We start from the raw sequence: 25,331 nt of genomic DNA on the forward strand, positions 1-25,331 counted from the left end.
TCCCAAAATGAGAAGTTTAACTCAAACCAGTTCTGGTAACAGCGAGGAGTTGATGAAAACAAAGATCTAGTTCCACATATATTTAAATGATTCTGTCTCCTTGGAAACGCTACTGCTGCAGATGGATTTGGATTTTGCTGGCTAAAAATACCTACTTAATACTGACAGTATGAAAGATATTGGGTAAAACTGCTGTGTGTAGTCACTAGTTCTGAAGTTCCCTCATGATTCACGTACTACTTGAACTAAAGATATGCATGTTCTATCCAGTATTCCCAGTCAGCTGCTGCTGGAGCTCACCAGTGGCATGGAAATGAGAGAACCTCATTAGCTGTGGTCACAGACCTGAGAAGGAAGTACATACGTGGGGGAGGATTGCTGAAGAACTTGTAATCAGGCAGCAAGTTGGAAAAATAGCTGGTGGTGAGGGTGTAGAAGTCAGTAGGACCTACGGCAGTATCTGGTTCTTTCTCTCACATTGCAATTTTATGGATGACTGATGCCTCCTAGCCGGAGCTCTGCCACACCCTGTCCTTCAGTAGAGCAGTCTAAAAAGTAATAAGCCTTTTCTGGGAGCCCAGATAGGAGTTTGAAAGTTTCTTCAGGTCTTTGGTGGTATTACCTGAAAACTTCGGTGGGGATCCCATGATAGACCCAGCTAACATTCTCTTAGATGACACAGATCTGAAGGTTAGGTGTCATGAGCCTGAATTTGTGGCCCAGCTGCAGCTTGACTTTCTCTTGAATCTCCTGTTTGCCTGTAGGGCTCAGTACCCTTTATGTGTCTCTTGCTCTGTTGGAAATGGCTTTTGATGCAACAACTCACTTAGAAAACAGTTACGAGTGAAACAGTGTCAGAGTGTACAGCTTTTATGGGCAAATCTCATCTACATGGGAAAGCTTTCTCTCTTGTTGAGTGCCTCTGAATCCACTTCTGCCAGGTCGCACCCTGCAGCTGAATGCAGAGTTCCTGGATGTCTGGTTGAATTAGCACTGCTTTTTACTCATCTCTTCGCTCTTCAGGGAGCATGCTGAGAAGAGGCCCAGGGAGAGCTAGCCTAGAATTTTCTTGTTTGCAGAACTGCGTGTATTTCGTGTAGCTGTTGAACTCAGACATCAGAAGGTTGCTTTAATGCTGCTGTATATGAACATTTTGTATTGGGGTGATGAATGGAGGATATTTGCATGCTTGGTGTGTGCAGGTGTTTGTGAGATGCTGTGCAGAACGAAGGGGTACAGAACTGCCACACATTGTTACATCCGCACAACATAGACAGGAGAGTGAGCATATGCCAGCATCCCTTTGGCATTCTAAGTTCATTGCCAGTGGAGCTAGTTTGAGTGTACAGTGGAGCGTGCAACAATGTGTAGGCAGTCTGGAAGATTCGTGGATTAGTGCTCAAGTGTGAAATCAGGAGTTCTCTAAAGCGACGGTACAGAAACCCTGCAAAGAGCAGGCTTGGCAGGATTTAGCTTGCAGTTTTGGAACAGATTCCCCAGGTTGAATTGCACAGCCATATTCCTATAGGATTTACTTAGTGCTGTAGGTTTAACTAGTCTGAAGCAAGCAAAGCCTTTTCCTAGTTTATGTCCTGTGTAACTGACCCCTGCTGTAAGCACCAAGTCATGAATAAGATTATACTAATGGTATTTCCTGTGCCTACACAGTGGTCTCTAAGTGGAATTATCCCGCTGTGTGTTTTTAATTTTTACAGATTGTACTTGTGAAATTATCAGAGCCTACCTCTGATAACTGGTGCTTGTTATTAGAGCTGCCAAATACACAGAAACATGTATTGCAAACATAAATTTGAATTCTGAACAGCTGTTTGATTCATGTTCTTGTACCTCTGCTGTTCACTGTTTGCAAGCATTCATGCAAATGGATTCATGTCTGCATTAATGCAGTCCTTTACATGAATAGTCATTTTCACAAGCAAATGGTATTCTTTGTGTGAGTGATGTTCTCACTATAGATGCTTTCAGTTTTGACTCTTTCAAGGGGGAAAAAAAAAAACAAAAAAAAAAACCTGTCAGCTGTACGAAGAGCAAAATGTGATTTGTAACCAAGCAAATGCCTTGGTTAGTTCACGACCAGTTCTTACTGATGTTTTCCAAGGAAGAGAAATATCTTAAAAATATAGTGTGAACTAATAAATAAACCTAAATGCAAAAAGAATATTAATCATGACAAATAGTCCAAACATCTCTGCTTGTGGGCGTCAATATTCATGATTTAACTCTGAAATGATTTGCCAAGTCTTCCTAGCATCTTATAGCACATGCTGACTGGCCAGTGGGTGGGAGTTGTTTATGATGAGTACTGAGCAGTAATGTTTTATGTGTAACATCTGTTTTCTGCATCCTCCTGTTCTGTTTGCAGTCATCTACATAGGATAGGTTTTTGTTCAGAAGGAAATCTGTACTGCTACTCCAGACCTTGTCTAATTTTTTCCTTGCTTCCAGTTGATACATTTGAGACAAGGCAAGATGCTGTGTTACTCATGTATTAAGTCTTTGTTTGCCTGCCATTTATTTTTCTTTCCAGATACGAATTTTTATCCAGGTAGATTTTATTACTGATGCGATCAGCTCTCAAGAAGGAATCTGTCCAAAATAAGGTTTCATAAGTGAATGAAAGAAAAAATTAATTGGATTTTTTTTAACCGAAATGCCTTTGGACTTTCTCATTTGTTTGGGATTTTTTTTTTTTTTTTTTTTTCTTACTGGAGCTTTAGGCAGTATCTGCTTCCTGTCGTGAACGTGAAGATGCATGATCTGAGATAGGGACCTATTTCATTATTTCATATCTCTTTGATTTTGTGTTTTGGCTGTTACCCGTGATACATTGATACATGCTTGTGTCCATGTCTTTGCAGGTATGCTCCGTGCTTTTTCACTTACCCATATGGTGAAACATATAAACTGTATATATATTTAATGCTGAATTTTGCAACACAGTCATTTTTTTCGTGAATTGTGACTAGGAGAAGTGTCTCTTTGTCAGCAAGGAAAGATTTTCTGAATTCCTTATGTCCATACTGCAGCTTGTTGACTGTTTTCTTAGCATCTTCTGGCACATGTCAAAGCAATAGCAGAAGTGCAAGTTAGGAGAAGAGCCTTTTCCTCTGTGTACCCAACCTGGTGCCGCTACTTTTTGTTCTGTGGATTGTATTTTTGTTTTGCTTTTTTGTTGTTTGTGGGTTCCAGTGAAGGACTGCGGGTGATAGCTAACAGTGTGTGGAGCTGGCTTGGCAGCATGTCTTTCAGGTGGCAGCAGGGGAGGAAAAAGCTTCTCCTGGGACCACAGGAAGCAATGCATTGCCGCCCCTCCCTTCCACTCACCAGCAATTCTAATGCAGCTCTTCTGGGGCTTTTCACTGCTATCTGGAGATACCTGCTTTCTAAAGGACTCCTGCGTTGAGATTGTTACCATGGTTTTCTAAAATCTTCAGCCCTTTCAGGCACAAGAAAGAGTCAATCTACCCAGGCTTTTGCATTATTTTACTCTGTAGGTTACAGGTAATGTGACTGATTTAAATATGCCTGCACTCAGGTGGAACTTTCTCTCCCAGCAGTACCTCTGGCTGCAAGCTCCTTACTCAGGTCTGCCTGTTGCCATGGCGCCGTGAGGCATCACCTTGCCAGCCTGCTGGCCCAGGTCTGGCAATGTTCTCTTTGTAGCACTACTCTCCAGTGTGAGGAAAAGGAGGAAAGATGGTTGGGGTGCTTTAAGAAAGAGGTCCTTCTCCCAGCAGGCACACATCATACTTCTGCTGTGGCAAGTCGTCCTTTCCTCAAAGAATCCTTGTCTGTGTCAGGTGTTGGCATTTGACCTACAACAGTGCGCACATGGCCAATTTTCCTTGTTCTGATACTGCTCCATCTGTCTCAGCTTTGCTTAGCCTTAGTGCATTTAGTGCCCCGTTAGCGCAGTAAGGAGTCTGGCAGAGGTTGTTGCATTGCATCACTGTGGAGGACATTGTTGTGAAGCATACATCAACAGCAGGAAAGCTTCTGGCTGTTAGACAGCTCTTTAATAATTATCCACAGACATCTGGTTTTAATTGGACTCTTCAATTTTCGCCTGAACAGGCAGTTTGCTGTGGTGGATCTCTGATTGTGTTGGATTGTTGTCTCAGTGTTCACCTCTGAAGGCTGGAGCTCTTGTTGTCCTTCTGAGAGCCTGAAAACAGTGACTTACTACTTTTCTAATTCAGATTTTAATGTATTCTACACATCTGCTTTTCTTAGTCATATAATGTTCGTTTTCTGTAGAGTCTTGTACTTTTTGTGTACTGGATTCTGTGCAGAAGTATGCACCTTCAGAATATACAAGCTGCTGTAGTGCTTCAGACTTGTACTTTCCACTCATGTACTGAAAGTTCAACTTAAGTAAGTCTTTGGTGTCTTGTCCTGTCCCCAGATCCTGTATAGTCTTAAGATCAGGATGGGTTTGGATTTCTTTGTGACTGTGGTAGCTTCAGTTTGATTCCCAAAAATCAAACTGAAACTACAGATTTAGTTGTAACAATTCAATTAGAGTTCCCTGTCCTCGTTTCTTGATTCTGGACTTCAGGAACCCTTACAGATATTAAAAGCTTTGTGGTTTCATTTCTGTCAGAAGTTGGACTGCTGCTTTACTCTGTTTTCCACTGGGATGTGTTTTGTGATCAACAGAGTACAAAATAACTCTTGGATAAGCACGATGTGCTGTATACTGCCATGCTTATTGCTCCTGGAGATGTGGATGTGATACAGGTAGAATGATGTCTGTGTAAATGAGGTATGGCTTAAATGCATCAGACTGAACATGCCTCAGACCTGTGCAGATGTGCATCTTTCTGAAGAATACTGGCTTATGGAATGGCAGCTGTTTGTACAGATGTGATTCTGAAGGAATCTCCTGCTGGTACATAGTGTGTACAAACAGATATCATCTGCGTAATATCCACATTTTTGAATAATGGAAGTATCTTTCCCCTATCCAATGTTTTTTCTGCAGAGACTTGATACCAGAGGCACACAAATCAAAAGATTTTTTTTTCTACACAAGTGACAGCACCTAAATTCTTAGTGATACTCAGCTTCTCCACTGCTCCCTTGTACCCTGGCTTAACTGTATTAGCTAGCTGGGTCTAGAACTAGTGTATACGTTAGTTCCAGGGATCCTGGAAATAGTATGGTAGGGTTCATTGCAGAAATCTTAATAAGATGGCTTTACTGCTGTCAGCTCATGGCGCTTGATGTAAATGTGGGCTGTGCTAAATGCAAGGAAATTTAAAACTCTTTGTCGTTAAAAATAGTTGTTTCTGCTACTAACTGTAAACAGTTACAGTTACTGAGACTCTTACCATCTGTGACAGCTTTACTGAGGGGCAAGTTGCATGTTAGTCATCTAGGTGCTATGTGGTGTACTTGCAAAAGACAATGTCTGGCAGAAAGGCTTTAGTCTAGAAATCATTTCAGGCTATGAAATCAGCTCTTTGTGACAGTCTGCACACTAGTAATGATTACAGCTATTAGGTTTGCCTTGCAGTGCAGTTATGACAGAGCTTCTTTGGACTTGGAGCTTTAAGACTCCTGTAGCCACAATTTCAATGTACTTAGACATGGATTTGACCTAGGTTTTGATTGCACAGTAAAATCTGTCAGCCCTTTTCTTACTCTTTCTGCCTTTTCACTGAGATGTTTCAGTGTAAGCATTTTCTTTCTCACACTCCAGCTGCTTCTTTACCCTGTTCTGCAGTCAAGCTATAATCCTTTGGTTTTGATATTGCAGGCTGTTGCCATGGAAATAATTGTGATTTCGCAAATTCAGTGCTGTAAGCTCTGCAGGAAGCAGTGGAAAAGGTGGTCAGCAAGAGATACAGTGAGGACAGGGAGGGCAGTTTGGAAGAGTTTTTTCTGAATCTTAACTTTTGGGGTTTTCTTCCCCCTCTTCATTTTTCCATTTTTCTAGGTTTTCAATGTGTCACTGTGTGGGTTTTCTTTATTAAGTGGGGTTGTGTTAATTGTTGTATCTTAATAACTTACGGTATTTAAAGTAAGGTTGTGTTTTGTGTTGTTTTTTTTTTTAGTTGTGTTGGTTTTTTTGTTTTGTTTTGGTTTTTTTTTTTTGCTGATGTTATTGTAAACTGTAAGGAGATATAGAATGATCCTTTCCTCGTCCTCAGGATAGAAATGTAATACTTTCTTTGCAGCGTATAGTTACTTACTTTTGGAGAAAAGGGCAAAGTTGAGATATGAGCGTGTGCTGTTTGTCATGTCTTTAGCCTGAGCAAATCTCTTTCAGGAAAACAATTTTTTTTGTAAGTAGTAAAAGTTGAGAAGATCATGAAAGGGATATGCATTTAAATGTGTTTGTGTGTCTGACAGTATTAGAACCTAATATATTTGTTCTTTAATTTTTAGTAAGCTCTGCAGACAAAAAATTCAGTGTTGAAGATCTGCTGATAATACAGCATCTGCTCTTATCATTATGTTGCGTTATGGTAGCATTCCACATCTATATTGAAATCTTTTCTCTCAGTTAGACACATCCATAAGGGTAAAATGAAATTTAGTGGAGGAAAATACTTCATTATAAACTAAATTGAACTGGCAGCTTATAGAAGCTGAAGGCAAGTGATGTTCAGAAGAATGAGAATTTTTTGCTACTGTATGCTTGGAAGTGTCAAGCAGCAGCTTTTTAAATGTGTCTTTTTTTCTCCAGCTATTTACAGCAACTTTCTACTGATTAGTGTAGTCAGAGAGCAGATATTATCAGTAACTTTTAAATTAAGATCTTGCAATTAATTATCACAAGGATGCAATCAGTAATGATGCTGACAGTAAACTTATACTTTTTTTTTTTAATTAAAGATATAGGAAAAAAAAAATGGTTTAGCCTGTTAGATGCATTAATGTGATCTAGGAATTTTTATTTTGTTTTCACTTAGTATTCCATAAGTAGGGATAAAACGGTCAGGTATCTTAAACGAAGGGGAAACAATGGTATTGGACAGTATGGTTAGAAAGCAAAGTTCATGAAGATAGATTCAATCCCATGATACTTGTATAAATGGACACAGTCTATGTATGTGCCACTGCGTGAGTATCTGAACTTTCTAAATGCTGCACAGGAAACTTCTGTGTAAATTAAAATTGCTATATGACCTCAGAACAGTATTTGCAGGGCCTGGCCTGACAATATGCTAAGTATCTCATGCTCTAAAATCTAATTGAAAATATGGGCATTTGCTAGTGCTGAGCATTTCATTCTGAACTGTACTTGGTGACAAATACTGATTTTTGTCACGTAATAGTTCTAGGTGCCAAATAAGGTTTGAAGTGTTGTGTGAATGAATATGCATTTCTACTGAGTTGTATGGGATTACGTGCATTTCATACTTGACCAAAGCATAAAGTGAAATACTTATTATTTAGTTTTGTGCCTGAAAATTAGTTGTGGAATGTTGACTGTTCTGGTGGAATGCAGATAGCACTTTCTATCTTAAGAAGAAAAGATAGTCTGTAATAGAGTTAGAATGTCTTTTGGACAGCTTCTCCTGTAAAAGTTGTTTAAAAACCCATGATAAGGAGCCACTTAACTAAAGGTAGAGGTATCAGAATGATATATAAACTCCTCCAGGTGAAATGAATTAGAAGACTTGAACAGCAGGCAGGTGTTTCAATGCTTCATTACCTCTGTTCCTGTTACAGGTGCATGTGACAGCACTGCAGCAATGAGTGGAATTTTAAAGAGGAAGTTTGAAGAAGTTAGTGGCACCTCGCCTTGCTCCTGTGTGTGGGATTCGGATGATGATATTTCTAGCAGTGAAAGCGCTGATAGCGGAAGCAGTGGCCACCCATCAGCTTCTAATCATTTTACCCGTAAGTATTGAAGTGTTGTATTAAGGCATCCAAAAAAGTTCTACTTACTTTGAAGAGACACAGTGTAGGCTGCCTGCATTTATTTTGAAGTTCTTTTTTCTGTTTTACCGCATTTCAGCGTTAACACTGTGAGGAGATCCTTCCTATTTAAAAACATCTTTTTCCTCTAGAAGACTTTTTTGGTAAAAGTTAGTGGTTGTCAGATTGCATAACTTTCATACCATATCAGTTACAACCAGGGAATGTGAAATGTTTTAGGAAAATGGGAGAACATCTTCTGTTTTCTGTGATAATTTTGAGGAAGAGGAAAAAGCAGCAGTAACAAATATATGAGGCTGGTGTTTTTGCTTTATCCTGTCTGTTCAGTGCTGAGTAGTCTGCACTATCTGTTGCAAATCAGGCAGCTGATCCTTGTAATCACTCATCCTGTCACCTGAGCCTCAGTCTTTTCCTTTTACCCTTGATAGGAGCAGAAGGATATTTTATGAGATGGTGTTATATTCATACTTGATGTCTATATGAGACACTTAAAGAACAGAATAAAGACAGCAGCTAGTAGAGTAGGTTTTGAAAAAACAGATTTTTCTCTAGGCTTCTCACTGAAATTAGAATGGTAGTGAGAAGGACAAAGACTGAGATGATCTGAGACACAGGTAGATATGAGAAGTCAACCCCCCCTCCTCCACCCCCAACTCATTACTCTCCTTTGATTGTGTTTAGGCTCTTGCTGTTGGCTCTTGAACTTGAACTCTCTGAGCTTTGCAATATGGTTTTCAGTCTGGAATTTCTTCCGCTTGGCAGTCTGCCAGTGCTTTAGTCTAGCAAATAGGCTTCAGGGCATGGTGCAGATACATTTATTTTGCTTAGCTTTGGATGATTTTCCATTTTTATATGGTTTTTGTTTTCACTGTTTCGTTCTTAACAAAGCCACAACGTATTTGCTTGTTGTTTCTATCGGTAGTGGCAGTACTTTAAAGCAACTCAGTTTGTGGTAACTATTTTTTAAGGTTTTTGAGAGAGGAAGAAACAAGTACATAAAATAGACAAAAATCCATGACTGCTACAATAACAGACTTTATAAATCACAAAACAAGCTGATTGAAGTAGTTGTTTTTTTGTGTGTGTGAAGTAGAAATAAGTAATGAAATTTGAATTTAAGGAACGTGGCTCTTCATAGCTGAATCTTGGACAATATAGTGGAGTCAAAATAGAAGCCACATATTCTTCTTTTTACAGTGGTATTTTTATCCAAGCATCAGAACCGTAGTCCAAGAAAATGCAGTGGTTGATATAAATTAGCTGAGGTACTTGTGGTAATTTCTGGTTTGTTTCCTCAAAGAGAAATTAGTGGTATGATCTAAAAACAGTTTTCTCTTTTTAAAACCATTGTTTTTAAAAGTGTGCAACTATCACAGTTTACTGCTTGCATAAGGTTTTTTTGTACAATAGGATTTGGAATTTTATATCTTGTTTCAGAATATTCCTTTCCAACCAAATGGTGGTAATAGTCATTTTCACATTCCTGTCTTCTCTTGCTGTTGCTTTCTACCAGTCATAAGCTTCTGTAAAACCCAGATGTTTAAAATTTATTAGCAGTTTGAGATCTCCCACTGCACAAGTTGGAATAAGAATATTCACAAATAACAATGATGCGATAAACTTGTGGGATTAGGTTGTATAATATTTAAATACGTGGCAACACATGAAAACGTGGCTTGCTGCTGTATGCAACTACATTCTCAGTATCACATGCTGTATGTATAACAGCAGGTTTTAAAATATGTGAAGTGTATTTGCTCTAACCTCATATGAGATCAGTTGGATTCTTTCCTTCTCAGCCCACTTTATGCACTGGCGTGTTTTATGCTATGCACATGTTCCCTGAAGTCTGTGCTCCTACTATGTGCCCAAAGCCAATGTGCTGTTCAGAAAAATCTCAGAAGGTTCATATGAATTCTTCTTGCTCTTCTTTATCAGTACATGTGCAGATTCATTGCTTCTCCAAGGGACTTCTGAGACACACAACTGCAATATAAAAAATCCTCTATTAGGCCATGAGCTCAATACACAGCAATTCTTTGTGATACTGGAATGTAATAATATAACAGTATTTCATAAGCTAAACATCAATTAAGACTGCTGTTAATAACTAATACTCAGCATTTTACATTAATTCTTTTATTTATTTTCCTGTGGTCATGTATTTTAATCAAAAGTAAATGTTGGGCATATCCAAAACATTTAAAAGATTACAATAGCGTTTTATTAGTTTTCATGTTCCCAGTAGCATCCATGGAAATGAATGTGCCAGTTTCAGTGTACGATGTATGTCAGAGTACACGTTTGTATATATTTATAGTATCCAAAAAGCATTGGTGTGTAAGTGCATAAATGTATATGTAATTTGAAAAAGTGTATGTATATTTGTGTGTATACATATGTATGTACAAGTATAGTAAATGCACCAATAGTGTATAGAAATGTTAAGTGGTGCTTTAGATGTGGAACTTACCACTGAACCAAGGAGTGAGAAGTTACAGCATTTCATAAGTGTTATTGGCTGCTGTTCCAGCTGTGGTAACTCTTTTCCTCCCTTCCATCCCACCCAAAGATTTAAGTATTCCTTGTGTGAATCAAAAAGTTCTTTTCTTTTCTGATAAGATGACTGTGCTGTGTAAGCAAATTAATTCATGCCATTCTTGTAAAGGAGGGGTGAATAGTGTTTGTTAAACCCTTGAAGGAAAGTTTACTTTTTCATTCATTGTTTGCTATTCATTTTATTGGAAGCAAGATTTCACTTTGTTTTAAATCTTCTAAACTCTTGGTTAGGGAATTTGACAGGGATTTGTGCTTTCCCAAACTTAAGCTCAAGTGCAGCTGGAAAAGTTTATCTAATTAATGTCCGTTAACCTTCTACAAATTGATGAAGCATGTTGCAAACTGTACCCTTTCTGCTAATTATAATCCATAGGCAAAGAGGGTCAATGAAGTGTTAGAAGACACTTAGTTTGTTCACTTGCAATGGAACCAGCCTAGCTACTTTCTTTGTGTATTATGATTATTTTCTTTTCAAAAGGGTGGTATCTGCTTGAAGGGTAACTGGCTGCAGTAAGTCACACCTGTCAGTTGGTAATTATCAGATGTCAGGTGGTCACAGTGAAACGCTGTGGAAGAACACTTGTGTGGGTTTTTGGTCTGTGATCAGGCACAGGGTGGTAGAGGTGGCTCTTGTACCCTTTGTTAGTCAAGAGTAGAGCTTTGTTTTGCTGACATGTGTTGCGTGCAAAGAACCTAAAAAAATGTTTTGCATGGAGCTGGACCTTTTTGGGTTGGGGCAGAGGTCTGCAGCTTAATTCTTTTTCTGGATAGAATATGTGAGAGGCAGAAACTAATGGCAGTGTGTTTCTAAAGTGATGTTTGATTTGCCTTGGTTTAAAAGGCCAAAAATGAGATTGTAGAAATGTTGAGAACAGAAGCCAAAAGTCACTCCAGAATATCTTGAGACTGAATTTCTTTGATTCAGAGTCCCTTAACCCAGAGACTCATGCTGAATTGCTTGGGAAGGGTTTTCCAGCATTTAGTATAACCAGTGTGTAAAGAAAGAGCAATACTACTGCTTTCCAGACTCTGACCAGATTATTAAAAACGATCACACCTGTTGCTACAAGATGTGAGGAACTACTTGAGTCTCCATTTAAATTCACTGAGGCATTTCTGACATGAAAGCCTGAGCCAGCAGACATTTTCCATTATCCCATTGTTTTGTCATGACTGACTTCAGTTTTTACGGTTTCTATGACAACTGTGATTTTTGATTGGTGAAGAGTAAGAATGAAGTGCTGAAACAGTTTTTGGACTCTACAGTATTTTTCCATCAACAGAGCGTAGTGAACACATCAAGATGTTCTTCACTGAACAGTGTTGTAATTGAATTGCTGCTTAAGTAGGGATACCTGCTTGTTGCAGACTCCACATACAATAATTTTTCAGTTGAAATAGCTGAGAAGAAAATCCTGCTACCCTTGCCAAATAACTTTCCTGAAAATTATTGATAACGTATAGCTTAAGACATCCTTGCTTTTCAAATCACGTGGATATTTATGTTACTGTGTTAATACATAAAGGAATGAACAAGACATGGCTCAAAGCAGTGCAGCAGGTTGTTTTCTGAGATTGTTTAGCATTTTTTGTAAGTCCTCAGCAAAATGGAACTTGACGAGTAATGATAGAATTTCATCAAGTAGTTGTCCAGAAAGTAAAAAAAGGGGAAGGAGAAAAGAGTAAAATAATGACTTTTTCTGGATTACAAGAGAACAGAAAGTCCTTAGAATCCACAGGTGAACAATTAGTGGAAATGCAGGGAGGAGCTAATAGAGAGCTATTGGGGGAGGAAAGACAGCTTGTTAATTGGATCATATATGAATGAAATGAGGCAGGAGGATTTTGACAAGCAACAAGCAAAGTTTTAGAGTAAGAGCAAGAAAGTGCTAACAGATTTTCCTTGGCAAATAAATCATCTTGCAGAAAAGGACACAGATTGGCTGGCTCACAACTGGTAAAGAGTTAGGGCTAATGAACAAAATGAGAATGAGCCAGTTTTATCGAGATCAAAAGAATTCAGTGCTCTGACAGTTTGTAAATTCTTAGTAAATTGACTCATCATCTTTCATTTCAATGACACACAGAGCATATTCGAGAAACACATTAGAAAATTACTGGAAAATGTTGATTGGGATTCCATAGCGCTTGCAGTTCTGCTTTGTATTTGCTAGAGGAAAGCATCTTACAGTTGTGTAAATCCTGGTCTGCACTCAGGAGTATGTACTGATGGTAACATGACATATGAAATGAGATTTGCTGATCTGCCCTTGTCTGAGATTTGCTAAAATCAAGCTTGATAGCTTGTCTTTGATTTCTGATGCAAAATAATATACATGTATGTGTGCATTATATATATTTATATATAAAATATATACAATATATATGTGATTGAAGTAATGCATCAGATCCAAGCCACTAGTTTAAACTTCCTATAGTAGTGGTTGTCTTCTTCAGATGCTATTCTAATGTGCAAAATAACTTAATAATTTTACGAATGCATGAAAACCATCCATAAAGAATATGAAGTTTGTTTTGCTCTATCATGTACATTCAATTTAAAAAATATTAAATCATGATGACTGTGACTTTCTTGATAAGGATGAACGTTCTTAAACCCCCAGTCTTTAAAGTTGGTACTTCCTTTCAGTTAATTTCAAGCTTGGATTTGAGCTAGTCTTACTCAGCATTCTTTCCTGGAGAAGCCATGAGGTTAACGTGTGAATGGGCTTTATTTTAGTGCAGGCTTTTTCCATGGTCTTTGACAAATAATACAGAATTTTACAATGTGTTTCCTAGAGGTAAGTAACTTAGATTGAGTGCTAACTGTAGCTGTTCTGCTTCTCAGACATGAGGAAAGTTTATGACATTTGGATTCTAGTGAAAGCTTGGGTGGTCTGATACTGTTACGTTAGATTCTGCAGAGAAATTACTGATGAATCAAATCATAAAAGAAGGAAAAAGGATTTTTCTGTTACTGGTTTATAACTTCTAATAGTTTCATTTTTGTCTGAAAAATTTTCTTTATGCTTTCTTTTTCAAGACAGCTCTGTCCTAGTGCCAGCTTTTATTCCTACCAAGAGTCCCAGTGGTCCTTTGGAAGCTTCTCTTGGATTTTCTTTGTGTTCTTGCAAAGCAAATAAAGCTTCAGAAAGACTCCTATAATATCTTCCCCCCCCCCCCCCCTTTTTTTTTTTCTTTTTTTAATCTACTGTCATTTTTCATTTCATACATTTAGTATAAGTTCTGCATTCTGTACTGGTTTAGAGCTTTTAATACCAGCCTTTAAAGATGGTCAGAATGAGTGCTTTAAACAAATTACATAGTTTGTGTACGGAATACATCATTTTAGCCTGGGAAATATGAATAAATTGTGAGGATGCTGAGTACCTCCAGAGACTCGGGAGTTAATTCATTGTTTTCAGTTGGACTATTTTGCTAGAGGAGAGCTTTGTGACTGGTCAAAAGCAGGTGTAGGGGAGTCCAGTATGTCAAGAAGGAAAGTATACCAGTACTTTATGCACGATGAGAGGAACAAACTACAAGGCAGATCTGTAAAAATGGTGTCATACAAACTTCCAGAAGATTTCTTCATTTTTTTTTTAAACATATATTTTCTTTGAATAGAGATATTAAAAATAATAATAATAATAATAATGAAAGGCTTATTCTCAATTATGGCTTATCACAACTGCAAGAAACAGTTCAGAACATGGTTCTTCATTAGCTGCACTGTCTTTCAAGGGTACGTTCTGCAAGTCAGTGATTTGCTTTTCTAGCAGTGGCCACTAAAGAGACTGGTTTTTTTTTTGCTAAACTGCTGAAGTTGGCATGTGTTAAGATGCTATTCTGTTCATCTTTGAAGTGCATGTAATTCTATTAAGTGTAGTATTTGAGTAACTTCTGAAACTGGCAAAATATCACAGTCTCCTCTATGCTATTCAACACTATTGATTTTGTCATTCATCTGTTTACTGAGTATGTAACGGTTTCGGTGTTCTAACTGCATGTAAGACTACCAGTACTACCCCACTACATTTGTGTGTGGGTAGTATCCTGACTTCAAAGCTTGTTTCAGACTTTTCATAATACCTTTGACAATTATGATGGTGTTCTGTAACAAGTTCCATTTGAACCCTCATAATAACAAAATGGCTCTGTTTTAAAGAGGGAAACAGCTTGTGGTTGGCTGAGGACGTTGGTTTATCCTGCTATTTCCCCGTTCACTATAATAGCCAGTTAGTGTCTTTGTGTAGCATGGAGTCTTCGTATTATAAAGAATTCATCACCAGTTCTGGTAATAGTGGTGAGAAAAGGATTTTCACCATCAGATTGACTGAAAATTGTGCTATGTTTCCCCAAATGAGGCCTCAACCTTTCTTATCCATGTTTCTATTTCTGTTATATTACTGGGTTTTGCTGTGTGATTGGGTGCAAGATTATCATATTCCAACCCATTAAGTCCCACTTGTTACGTACAGCATCACGGAACTCGCTGCACTCTTAACAAAGACAGCTTCAGCTAGCATGTGTCCACTTTGAGCTTTCTGTATTTCTGATGTTCAGTGTTAAGGAGATAAATTAATTGACAATATTAAAAGGCTACTCATTGTATGCGCCAAGCTTGAATTCCCAAAAATGCAGACAATTAATTTTACAAGTTTACAAAAAATATTTGTGTGTGTTTCCAGCTGGCTTGCAAAGTAGCTTATCTATTGAAGGACTTTAGGAAAAACTTTTGAAAATGTTGGAGCAGGAGTTGTGTTTGCAAGTAAATTAAGGGCAATTCCAAGCGCTTAGGTTAGCTTTTTCTCCTTTTAACAGAGGTGTAGGTTCACCTGCTAGCAAAGGAAGCAGCCATAGGCAGTGGTCAACTGTGGAGCTACAGTGCAGCAGTGGTTACTATGGAAACTGTAGGTGACCTACATTTTACCAAAAAAGTGAAAAAGTTATATGATAATTTTCTTTTTTTAAATGAAGCACGCTTATCAACTCTTACTTGTTTTCATTTTTTGCACATTACTTTGCTCATATAATACTATCAAAGTTGATGAAAACCTTGGAGCAGAGTCATCGTTTCATTTTTACAGCACTATTTAAAATTAGTAGAAATTGTCACCTTTGTCATGTCTAATGACGTAATGGAAAAGCTAAAACGCTGACTTAGTAGAGGGTGAGGTAGGACTATACAGATCCCTACCTACCTGTATTTGCAGTCTCTGCTGTCCCACTGGCAGCGCGCAGTGTTGAGCTGTTCGCACGCACAATGTCATATTCATTTGGCAGCTGATATTGGAACTGCCTTTTGATTTCCTCCCTACCTATCCCTTTCTCTCTCTGCCTGTGCATCTTTGGTTACTCTTTTTATTGCTCTGAAGTTCGCACAGTCTGCTCAGTGTGATCTGTTCTGTGAAGCTTGCTGCTCTCCATCACTTCAGTGATGGATTAGTGGATTAGCTACTGGCTCATTTGTTTGTGTACCACAAAAAAAAAAACTTTGCTGGTTTTGCAAACCAAAACTTTGTTGCTCTAAAAAGCTTGAGTTGTGTGCACTGTATCCATTTCCTTACATTGCGATCAAGGCAGTAACAGTATTGGCATGAAATATCAATCAGTTTGTGTAAAACTTAGTAAGGCGCTAAGAAGTGTAAAGCACTTCTTAGTGCTTTTGAGGGTTGATTTAGTTTGCCTGAATGAAGCAGACTTAAATTATCACCTGAAATTCTTCTATCATGATGAAAAAACTTATTTTCCAAATTAGTTTGATCCTAAAAAAATCTTAAGCATGCTGTAAATAGAGAAGTATCAGTTGTTACACTACTAAAGCTTGAGGTCATAGTAAATAAAACATTAGGAGCTGAATGCCCAGAGAGTCACAGCTAGAAGAACATTCCCAGTGCTGTAGAAAGAGATGGAAATTGCCAGAGGTTTGTCTAGAATCTGTACATATCTTTTTTTATGATCACGCTGCTATGAACCACCTATGAACACAAAATACCTTCCAGGCATATTTGAAGTGCCTCTGTGTTACTTATGACCATGAGCCTGTTTTTCCTGTGCTCATTTTTTCCGTGCCGCAGAAGAAGGTGAGAAGTGATCATTCAAACCACATAAGCAGGTTCTGCATTTGGAAATGTTGAAATGACTATTCCAGTCTAATCTTTTGCAAGTTAAAATGAACCAAAATATGATTATGAAGTTTTGTTTGTTTGTTTTTTTTTTCAAGCAGAATCACAAGTTTTATGGGACAAAATAAAAAGTGATGCATGTACCTGTAATTGCAGAGCTGGAATTGTCACCAGCTTGTGCTCGTTTCCTTTTTCTCCCTTTACCATAGCCACATGCCCAAGTGTACACTATAGATCAAGTGGAGATTTTTTTTCCAAAACTTATATTCAAAAATATATTTTAGAAATATAAGAAACCTTGCTTTAAGTGCTTCAACAGATGGCAAGTCTGTCACCTGCCTTGGTAAGCAACACTAATGTTTAATTGTCCTTGCTGTTCCTGAATCTTGTTTTGTTCAGTGACAGACTTCTTGATGTGCAGGCTTCCTGTTGTGTCACTTTGCTAGCAGAAGTGGCCAGTGTGTACCAGAACCACAACATGCATACTGGCTGTGTGCTCAAAGATTGCATGTTCATTTAAATTAACGAGTCACATCTCCTCCTTCTGAATTACAGTATAGAAGACAGTCAGTAATTCAGGTCAATCTTAGATATTTTTGTGAAGTGACTTTTTTTTTTTTTTTTAAATGGTTTATACACACAAATAACATGCTCTTCTGAAATCTATTTCCTCATGTTTTTTTTGTTTTTTTGTTTTTTTTTACAAACTGAATTTGCTGTTTATTCTGTGAGTTTGTGTAAGGCATCACTAATAATTTGATAGAAATTTTATGTTTGTTGATATCATTTTAACAGTAATGAGACATGAATTTCATTTTTTTAAGGACAGATTAAGAAAATGTCTACAGACTGAAAACATGATTTCAGAGGTCTAAAAATCTCCTGAGAGAATCTGCCCTTCTTTGAGATCACAAGGTCAGTGGTATGGTAGCAGTTATTCTCATGCATCTGTCTATGCAGTTATGCAGACCCAATTTCAATTTGGTACCATTTGATGGTGCAGAACATGGTGTTATATTTTACATCTCTGCAGAGATTTTTATCTGCAATTTTAGAAGAGCATTGGGGAAAACATTCTAATTTCCAGCTGCAGCTTTGCTTAAAATGGCTTAAAATTCATGCTAAAAGCTTTTAGATTATTATACATCAACAGCTTCCAATGTAATTAGATTTCACAGGAGAAATGTTCATAACTTCTTGCCTATGTAAATGAATTAACTGTTGCATCTTTTCTTACTTGCTTGTAAAAATATAAGCTGCTTAATATTCTGGAAAACACTAAGTTGTCTGAAGAGGTGCCTTCAAAGCTTGTATTTTAATTTATAACAACACAATTCAATTTTTTTTTTCCTAAGACTGGAAGTAATGTATATGATTTATTCAAATGCAAAGAGCTATCCAGCTAACGTAGTAAATGTGTTCAAAGAGCTTGTGTGTAATCTGTGTGCTATAATAAGAGCTTCACCACACAGTAATTAAAATGCTTGATAAATAAAGGAAAATAAAAGCTATCTCTTAGATACCATGTTCATAATTTGCTGTAAGTTTTGCTGTGATCCTTGAAAACATGTACAGTTTTTCTTTCACATGTTTGTTGTTAGACTGTTATTTTTAAATGCTGCACATATTAATGAAGGAAAAACTGGAAAGCATGAGTGTAGTTGACTCTTATCCTGAAATGTCTGAAACCAGAAAATTAAAGCAGATACTAAAACTGTCCTCTTGTGAACAACCATAGATCTAAATGTAGTAGTATTCTGCTTATGTACGGCTCTGTAGCATGTGGAGCTGCGCACATGGGCAGTGTTCCATGACCACACTTATTCCTTTCTCCTGTTGGTTGTTTTCGTGGTCAGAGTCAAATGAACTTATATTATTTCTTTTTACCTTTCCTAGATTATCCTTATTGCACATTAACAAAGACAGCTGAGACTTAACTTTTTTTCAGTAGTTGGTGCCTTAGATTATGTAGTCTGATTTCTAATTATCTGTTGAGTTATTTTCTTTTGCTCTAGTGATATTGTGTAAAGAAGAGAACTCCTCTCATTTGAGTGCTTAGTGTGCCAGAAGTTGGAATTATAATTAAAAAAAATTAAGCAAACACAACAGAAAACAGCCCTGATGACTTTAGGAGTGCTCCATTAAGTCAGTAAGTTGGTGAACTCTGCAGGAAAACTTACCAAATGAGCCTTACTGCTACCACTGTTCCACTGGTGGGTGCAACTAAAAATGGGATTTGGAAAGGAAATAGACCAGTATTCCTTTGGCTGCATCAGAGAGGGCATTTGTGAGTAGTTTTCAAGTACCAAATATTTTACACATCAAACTGGGTAAGGGCACTGTTAATATGTGCCCTTCTCTAGACAGACGGGATACATACGTAAAAACGTGGGGCAAAAGAGTGGTATGTTTGTGTTGCAGTATAAGAACAACTTCAGATTTATTTGAATTACAGTGTACAAACCTTGCAGCTTAAGGCTTAATTACGTGGTCATTTTTGAAGAAAAAACTTTTGAGGCTGTTTCTCAGGGTTCTGGTGAATTTTTTCATGACTTCATTAACTCTTAATGGGTTTTAGAGATCAGAGGAGGCTTAGATAGGGCTTATTAGCAAGAAAAATCCTTTAAGGAAGCTTGACAATTAATAGGTGTGCGAACACGTAGAATCTTCTGAATCATTCATTCAGAGTGTAACATCAGAGTGCTCTGAGTGCTATGATGTTCATTCTTGTTTTCTATCTCTCATGCTGTATTAAAATGCTTTAGGCAACCATATTGGATACCTGAATATTTATTTGAATACCAGTAGTCTAATACAGCTTCAGTGAAAAAGAGGGCTGTCTTCTGCATATTTTTCCATATTTGTAGTGGATAAACTGACCTTCTGTCAAGAATTAGAACATAATTCTATGTAATGTGAATAAAATCGATATTAAATGTTGATTTCAAAAGAAAAAAAAGTTGGGATTTCTTAAGTACATGATGTAGAAGTTCTAGCCTTAATGCTTTTTAATAGCATGAAGGCTTGTTGTTCAGTATTTCTGTAGAACTGCATTGTGTCTTATTGTTCAGTATCTTCTTAGTAAGAGTATTATTTTTGAGCTCAAAGATGTTTTAAAGTTGTTGTTGAGGAACTAGTCTTACCTTAGTATACTTGAAGTACTTGCCCTAACCTGTGGGTGATTTCAGTTTCTGACCTAAATTTGCTTACTGTATTTTAGTTTTTGTTGATAAAAGGATAAAAAGCATTCTGCAAAGCAATCTGGGCCAAACACAGACAGTGGAATTGTTGATGAAATGCAGTTGTAGATGATAGGTAGGCCCAGTGCTGCCATTTTACATAGAAAATAAGGTCCTGCAGTTAAACTTCAGGTGTCATCTGCTAAACATTTACAGAGAAGAAGGATTTTTATCTGCTGTTGTACAGCCTTTCACTCACTATCAAATCTATAGATAAAGAAAAGGACTTTAAGTTGCCTCCCCAGAGAAGCACCCAATTCTTGCAGCTGTCTGCAGTCTCATGCCTGATTGTTGGTAGCTGTGTTTTACTATAGGAGTTGGTATTTTCGTTCATTGTGATGAAAAAATATTCAGATAAGAGCACAGCTTTCCCCCTCTTGTTTTTCTCTTAAACCTTCTCGAAGTGCACATTTACCTGGGTACCAGGAGCAGTTAGGGTCACTGTTGTTCAGGTAGAGCAGATCTGTGTGTCCAAAGGGGCATTCCTTCCCTTTGCTGCCTTCTCAGTCAAACAGCTTCATCTGCTCTTCCTTGCAAGGAGGGATTTTCTCTTAGGCAAATACATAAATTCTTTCCTCTTGTGTTGCTTTGGGGATAAAATACCTTAGCAGTTCATTTAGTGTATTTATTTCCACATTAAACAGTAAATAATTTGCAGACCAAATAATGTATTTAAACAAAAGTCTTCATTTTTATGGGATTTAGAATATGTTTGCAGTTAGTTCTAAGCCCCTGAAAGGGTGGGGTTCCTTTTAGAAACATAGAATGGTCTGGGTTGGAAAGGACTTTTAAGACCTATTTTCAACCCCCCTGCTACAGGGGGGATATACCTCCTTTTAGACCAGTTTGCTCAAAGTCCTTCTCTTCTCCAGGCTGAAGAGCCCCAGTTCTTTCAGCCTGTTTTTGTAGGAGAGTGCTTCAGCCCTCTGATCATCTCTGTGGCCCTTGTCTGGATCTGTTCAAACAACTCCATGCCCTTTTTATTTTGGGGCTCCAGAACTGTGTGCAGTACTCCTGCATACAGTGGGGTCTGATGAGAGCAGAGTAGAGGGGCAGAGTCGCCTCCCTTGACTTGCTGTTCATACTTCTCTTGATGCAACCCAGGATACAGTTGGCCTTCTGTGCTGAGGACATTGCTGGCTCATGTTAAATCTTTCAACAACTGACACTCCCAAATACTTCTCCTCAGGGCTGCTCTCAAGCCATTCTCCACCAAACCTGTATCTGTGCTAGGGATTGCCACAGCGCAGGGGCAGAACCTTGCACCTGGCCTTGTTGAATTTCAGGAGGTTGGCATGGGCCCACCTCTGAAGCCTGTCCTGGTCCCTCCGGTTAGCATCACTTCCCTCTAGTGTGTCAACTGCACCACTTTGCTTGGTGTTGCAAATGTGCTGAGGATACTCTCAATCCCACTGTCCATGTCGCCTACAAAGATGTTAAATAACACCAGTCCCAACACTGATCCCTTAGAAACACCACTCATTACTGGTCTCAGCTTGGACATTGAGCCATTGGCCGCAACTCTCTGAGTGTGACCATCCAGCCAATTCCTTATCCAGTGAATGGTCTGTCCGTCATATATATTTTTTCTCCAATTTGGTGACCAGGATGTCATGTGAGACAGTGCCAAACTGCACAAGTCCAGTAGATGAGGTCAATTGCTCTTCCTGTATCCGCTGACATCATGAATGGCCACCAAATTTGTCAGGCATGACTTGCCCTTGGTGAAGCCATGTTGGTTACCACCAGTCACCTCGTCTTTATTTTCCGTGTGTCTTAGTGTAGGTCTTTTAGAAGGATCTGCTCCACAGTCTTGCCAGGCACAGAGATGAGACTGGCTAGCCTGTAGTTCCCAAGTTTTCCAAGCTTTGTTTAATAAATAACGTAAATAACTTAATACATGAGATAATAGCGTAAATAAATAATATGATAACAGAGTAGTTATCCTATTCATCTTAACAGTCCTCTTGGAATGTTTTCTCTTTGCCGTTCCTTTTGTGTAGGGGAAGTTTATTCTATGTGTTTTTTTAAATGGTAGCTTGACTTTTTGTGTCTAACTCACAGGAATAAACCAATTATAAGGCATAGAAAAGCTGGGAAGATTCACAATGTAACCTTTGATAGAGATGGATCTGCACAGAATTATTGATGAGAAGTTATGTCCAGGCTTTTGTGTTAGCCAGTTAATTCAGCACAGCTTTAGAAGTGCTTATCTTGCACTTGTTTCACAACACATTACACCTGCTACCTCAGGCGTCTTGTTGCTTCTGTGCCACCTCCCCCAGGCAGTAGCCTGTCTTTCTCATGCTTTGTTGGCACCCCATGTACGTTCTTCCCAGTCAGTGTCAGAAGCCTCCATTTAATTTCTCCCTGCGGGTCAGCCCTCCTCAGAAGCGTGAATTGGTCATCAATTGGTCAAAAGCCTGAAAAGTGCAAGTAAATTAAAAGTATACACCCTGATGCATCAAGTGGAGCCCTTTGCCTCTTTCTGGAGTGGTTTCTTCACTCTATATGTTACCAGATCTGAATTTCTTTCAGTTACGTACAGACAATTGATAGAAATTTCTGCATACCAACAAGATGCCAATTTTTTACCAAACAGGCTTTATTTCTGTTGTATGTAAGAAAGAGTTATAATGTAGTAACAGTTCTGCTTTTGACTTTTCATGTCCAAATACTAGGTTCCTATCCACTGTCTCTATGTGACAATCCCTGGCTAATAACAGAGGAGTAAAAAGACCCCAAACCATCTATGACTTCTGAAATAATTGAGCAAGGGCTGCATACAGATGAAGATGGAAGGTGTACATATGTGCACTGTTGTCTTAACTAGGGGTTGTGGAGTTCAGAAAGACTGATCTAATTGTGCTGGAACAGCTGCCTGGATGGAGCAACTGTACAACGTGTAGAAGAAACCTGACTCAGTTGTTTTTAACGTTTGTGTCCTTTAACAGCTTATGCTGTGTTATGTATCTAGAGCCAGTGGCTGTTTTCTGCACTAGAAAATGGCATGAGAGTTACTGCAAATGTTCTTTTCTGATAGTGCAGGCTTGGTGCTAGTGGGGTAAGTTTGATTAGCCTAGGAGAAATGTATCACACACAAAGCTTTACCGAATGCTGTAAGCTGCTGAAGGAAATGATCTCTGCTATCACAAATGTAACAGTTTTCCCATGCCAGGATCTATAAAACTTCAGGACAATTGAGCAGCTGTCTCACAGCTGATACTTCAGAAACTAATGAGCTAGTTTTTTCTTTAAAATGGGCATAATTTAATTTTATATTACATTGGCTGCATTTTAATGGGTACCATGATAAAGCCTGAACTCCTTGAGTAAGGTCAGCCTATCTGCCACTGTCGTGATTTTAGGAGCAGCTAAGCATATAAAGAAAAAAAATCTTATACTAAAAATCTTCCAGTGGTTCAGTACAAGATAGGTTTTAATCAGAAGTTACGTTAAAAGGGAACTTGAAATGTGTGTCTGACTGTAAATTCTCTTATATTACTTTTCTCCCTAGAAGTTAGAAGTAAGAGACAAAAAGGCTTGTGCCCCATCTTCCAACATAGAGAGTAACTACTGCAGGATTTCTCTCACAATATGAGGGTTTTCTGCTGTGGAGCTGTGGTTTCCTTTCTGAGAGTTTTGTGCAGGTATTAATACTAGCAAAAAAAAAGAAAAACGAAAGGCAAAACTCCATATTTAGTGAGCAAAAATAATTTATGTATTTGATACTTCCTATTAAGCAAGTTATAAAAACGTTGGAATTTTCTACTTCAGGTCTTGGAACCAGTGTGAGAATTGTGAGTAGTTCCACTGAAGAAACCGCATTATTTAATGAATTAGCACTTTCATAGCATCTGTATCCTTTTGTCTGTTAAGATACACATAGTGTTGGTTATGTGATGTAGTGGCTGAAATGTGATGCAAGGATTTCAGAGTCCTGTATGCTAGGCTCTAGAGTTTCCCTGCTTTGGGAATTTGAGAGATTAATTAAACAGATCTGTCCAGAAGAGACTAAGGCCTTCTTTCAGCATGATGCTGAAGTTACATTCTTACTTAATGAGAATAACTGTGCTGGGACCATTGTTTTTTAATATCTGTTCTCACTGAGTCAGAAACTTAAAAACCCGACCCTATAACATTGCGTCAGAATAAATGGTTAAGGATGCTGATGAACAATTTAAAAATTATTATTCATTTTTAAATATTAACACTGTTTCTCCCTATTTCTTCATCATCATCCGTATTGTCATTTTGATTCCTTGAAAAACATTGAAATTCAGTGGTCTGGTTTGTAACTAAAGACCTAGACGCATTCTTGTTATTTCTAATCCATCAAGAGTATCCAACAGCTCCCTTATTTCTTTATTTAGGCTTTTCTACACAGCAGTCTAATGAAGTCAGAAAGGTCAGAAGAAACTATCAGGAAAGGTCAGAATGGCTTACGCATGGGTCTTTTTCTGTAGGCTGATACTCAGCATGCTGGGAATGGGTCAGATTATACTGTTTGGATTGTGCAGTGAAATAATGACATTACCAATTTGACAAGTATTCTTCATTATCCTTTCCCACAGAATTCATTTCCATGACTAGAGCAATTAGCAGGGATTATCTCTGAGAGGAGGAATAAATGGCTTTTAACTGCTTTGTGTATACGAAAATAATGCTAGCTTGTTTAAACTTTTCCTATCTGAGGGACTTTTTTGTAAGTTCAAGTGATAGGATATCAGAAGAAATAGTACTTTCCCATCCACCTACTGCTGTTACTTGGACAGAAATGTGAAGTTCATATGAGACTTAAATTTTCTTAATTTCCATTTGCCATTATAACTTTTTTTTGTTACTAACAGTTTTGGAAAATAATTTTCCAAATGATTGGGCAGGTCCTCTCCAGCTGGCGGTGTCGCACATACTTTGTTCTTTTTATCACTAAGAGCGCAACTGTGGGATAAGTAACAATAAGGTATTTGATTGCTTTTTTTCTTTAATGGAGAAGCAAGGCATGGGATAATTAAATTGCTCAAGGTCTCATAAAGTTACTCACCAGAAAAAGCTTTTGGAGTTTGAACTGGTTTTGGAAACTAATCTCAGTTGTTTGCAGCCAGTCCCATGATGTCAATTCTTACAAGCCAAAGAAGAGTTCAAATTTGGCATTAAAACACTAGTGACACATTTATAAGGAAAAAAATAACAGTTACCTGACAATTCCTAAGTGCTTGGTCGTTTATTTGCAATTGCTCTTGTTTTAGGAATGTGTGCTATTTGTTGCATTTTTTTATACATACTGCAGAATTATATGTTATCGGGCTTTGGCTTCAGAGTTCTCACTGGTTACTCACTGCTTAGTAAAAATTATCATATTTGACTTTTAAAGTATACTTGAGCCTGTGAGTGTCTGTATTTGTTGTCTGAAGCTTTGGCTTTGGCTTGGTTGACTGGGTGCTGGATAGAGTGTTCTAGTGCTACCCACAGCAGAGCCACCTGGGTACCT

At 38.0% G+C, this 25,331-nt stretch overlaps 1 protein-coding gene across 8 annotated transcripts in view; it reads left to right on the forward strand.

Annotated features, from left to right (window-relative positions):
- Positions 1 to 25,331, forward strand: part of CSRNP3 (cysteine and serine rich nuclear protein 3) — a 91,215-nt gene that overhangs the window by 18,445 nt on the left and 47,439 nt on the right. For 6 of the 8 annotated variants that reach the window (XM_048952769.1, XM_048952768.1, XM_048952773.1 and 3 more), the window contains exon 2: positions 7,705 to 7,875. In XM_048952769.1, coding sequence (XP_048808726.1) covers positions 7,728 to 7,875 — 148 coding nt within the window. In that variant the 5' untranslated portion in view covers positions 7,705 to 7,727. Of the gene's footprint in view, positions 1 to 7,704; positions 7,876 to 17,425; positions 17,517 to 25,331 lie in introns of those variants that run through there. The other 2 variants (XM_048952775.1, XM_048952776.1) reach the window with 2 other exon arrangements.

This window comes from Lagopus muta, chromosome 8 (genome assembly GCF_023343835.1).
Source record: "Lagopus muta isolate bLagMut1 chromosome 8, bLagMut1 primary, whole genome shotgun sequence".
NCBI classification, from domain to species: domain Eukaryota; kingdom Metazoa; phylum Chordata; class Aves; order Galliformes; family Phasianidae; genus Lagopus; species Lagopus muta.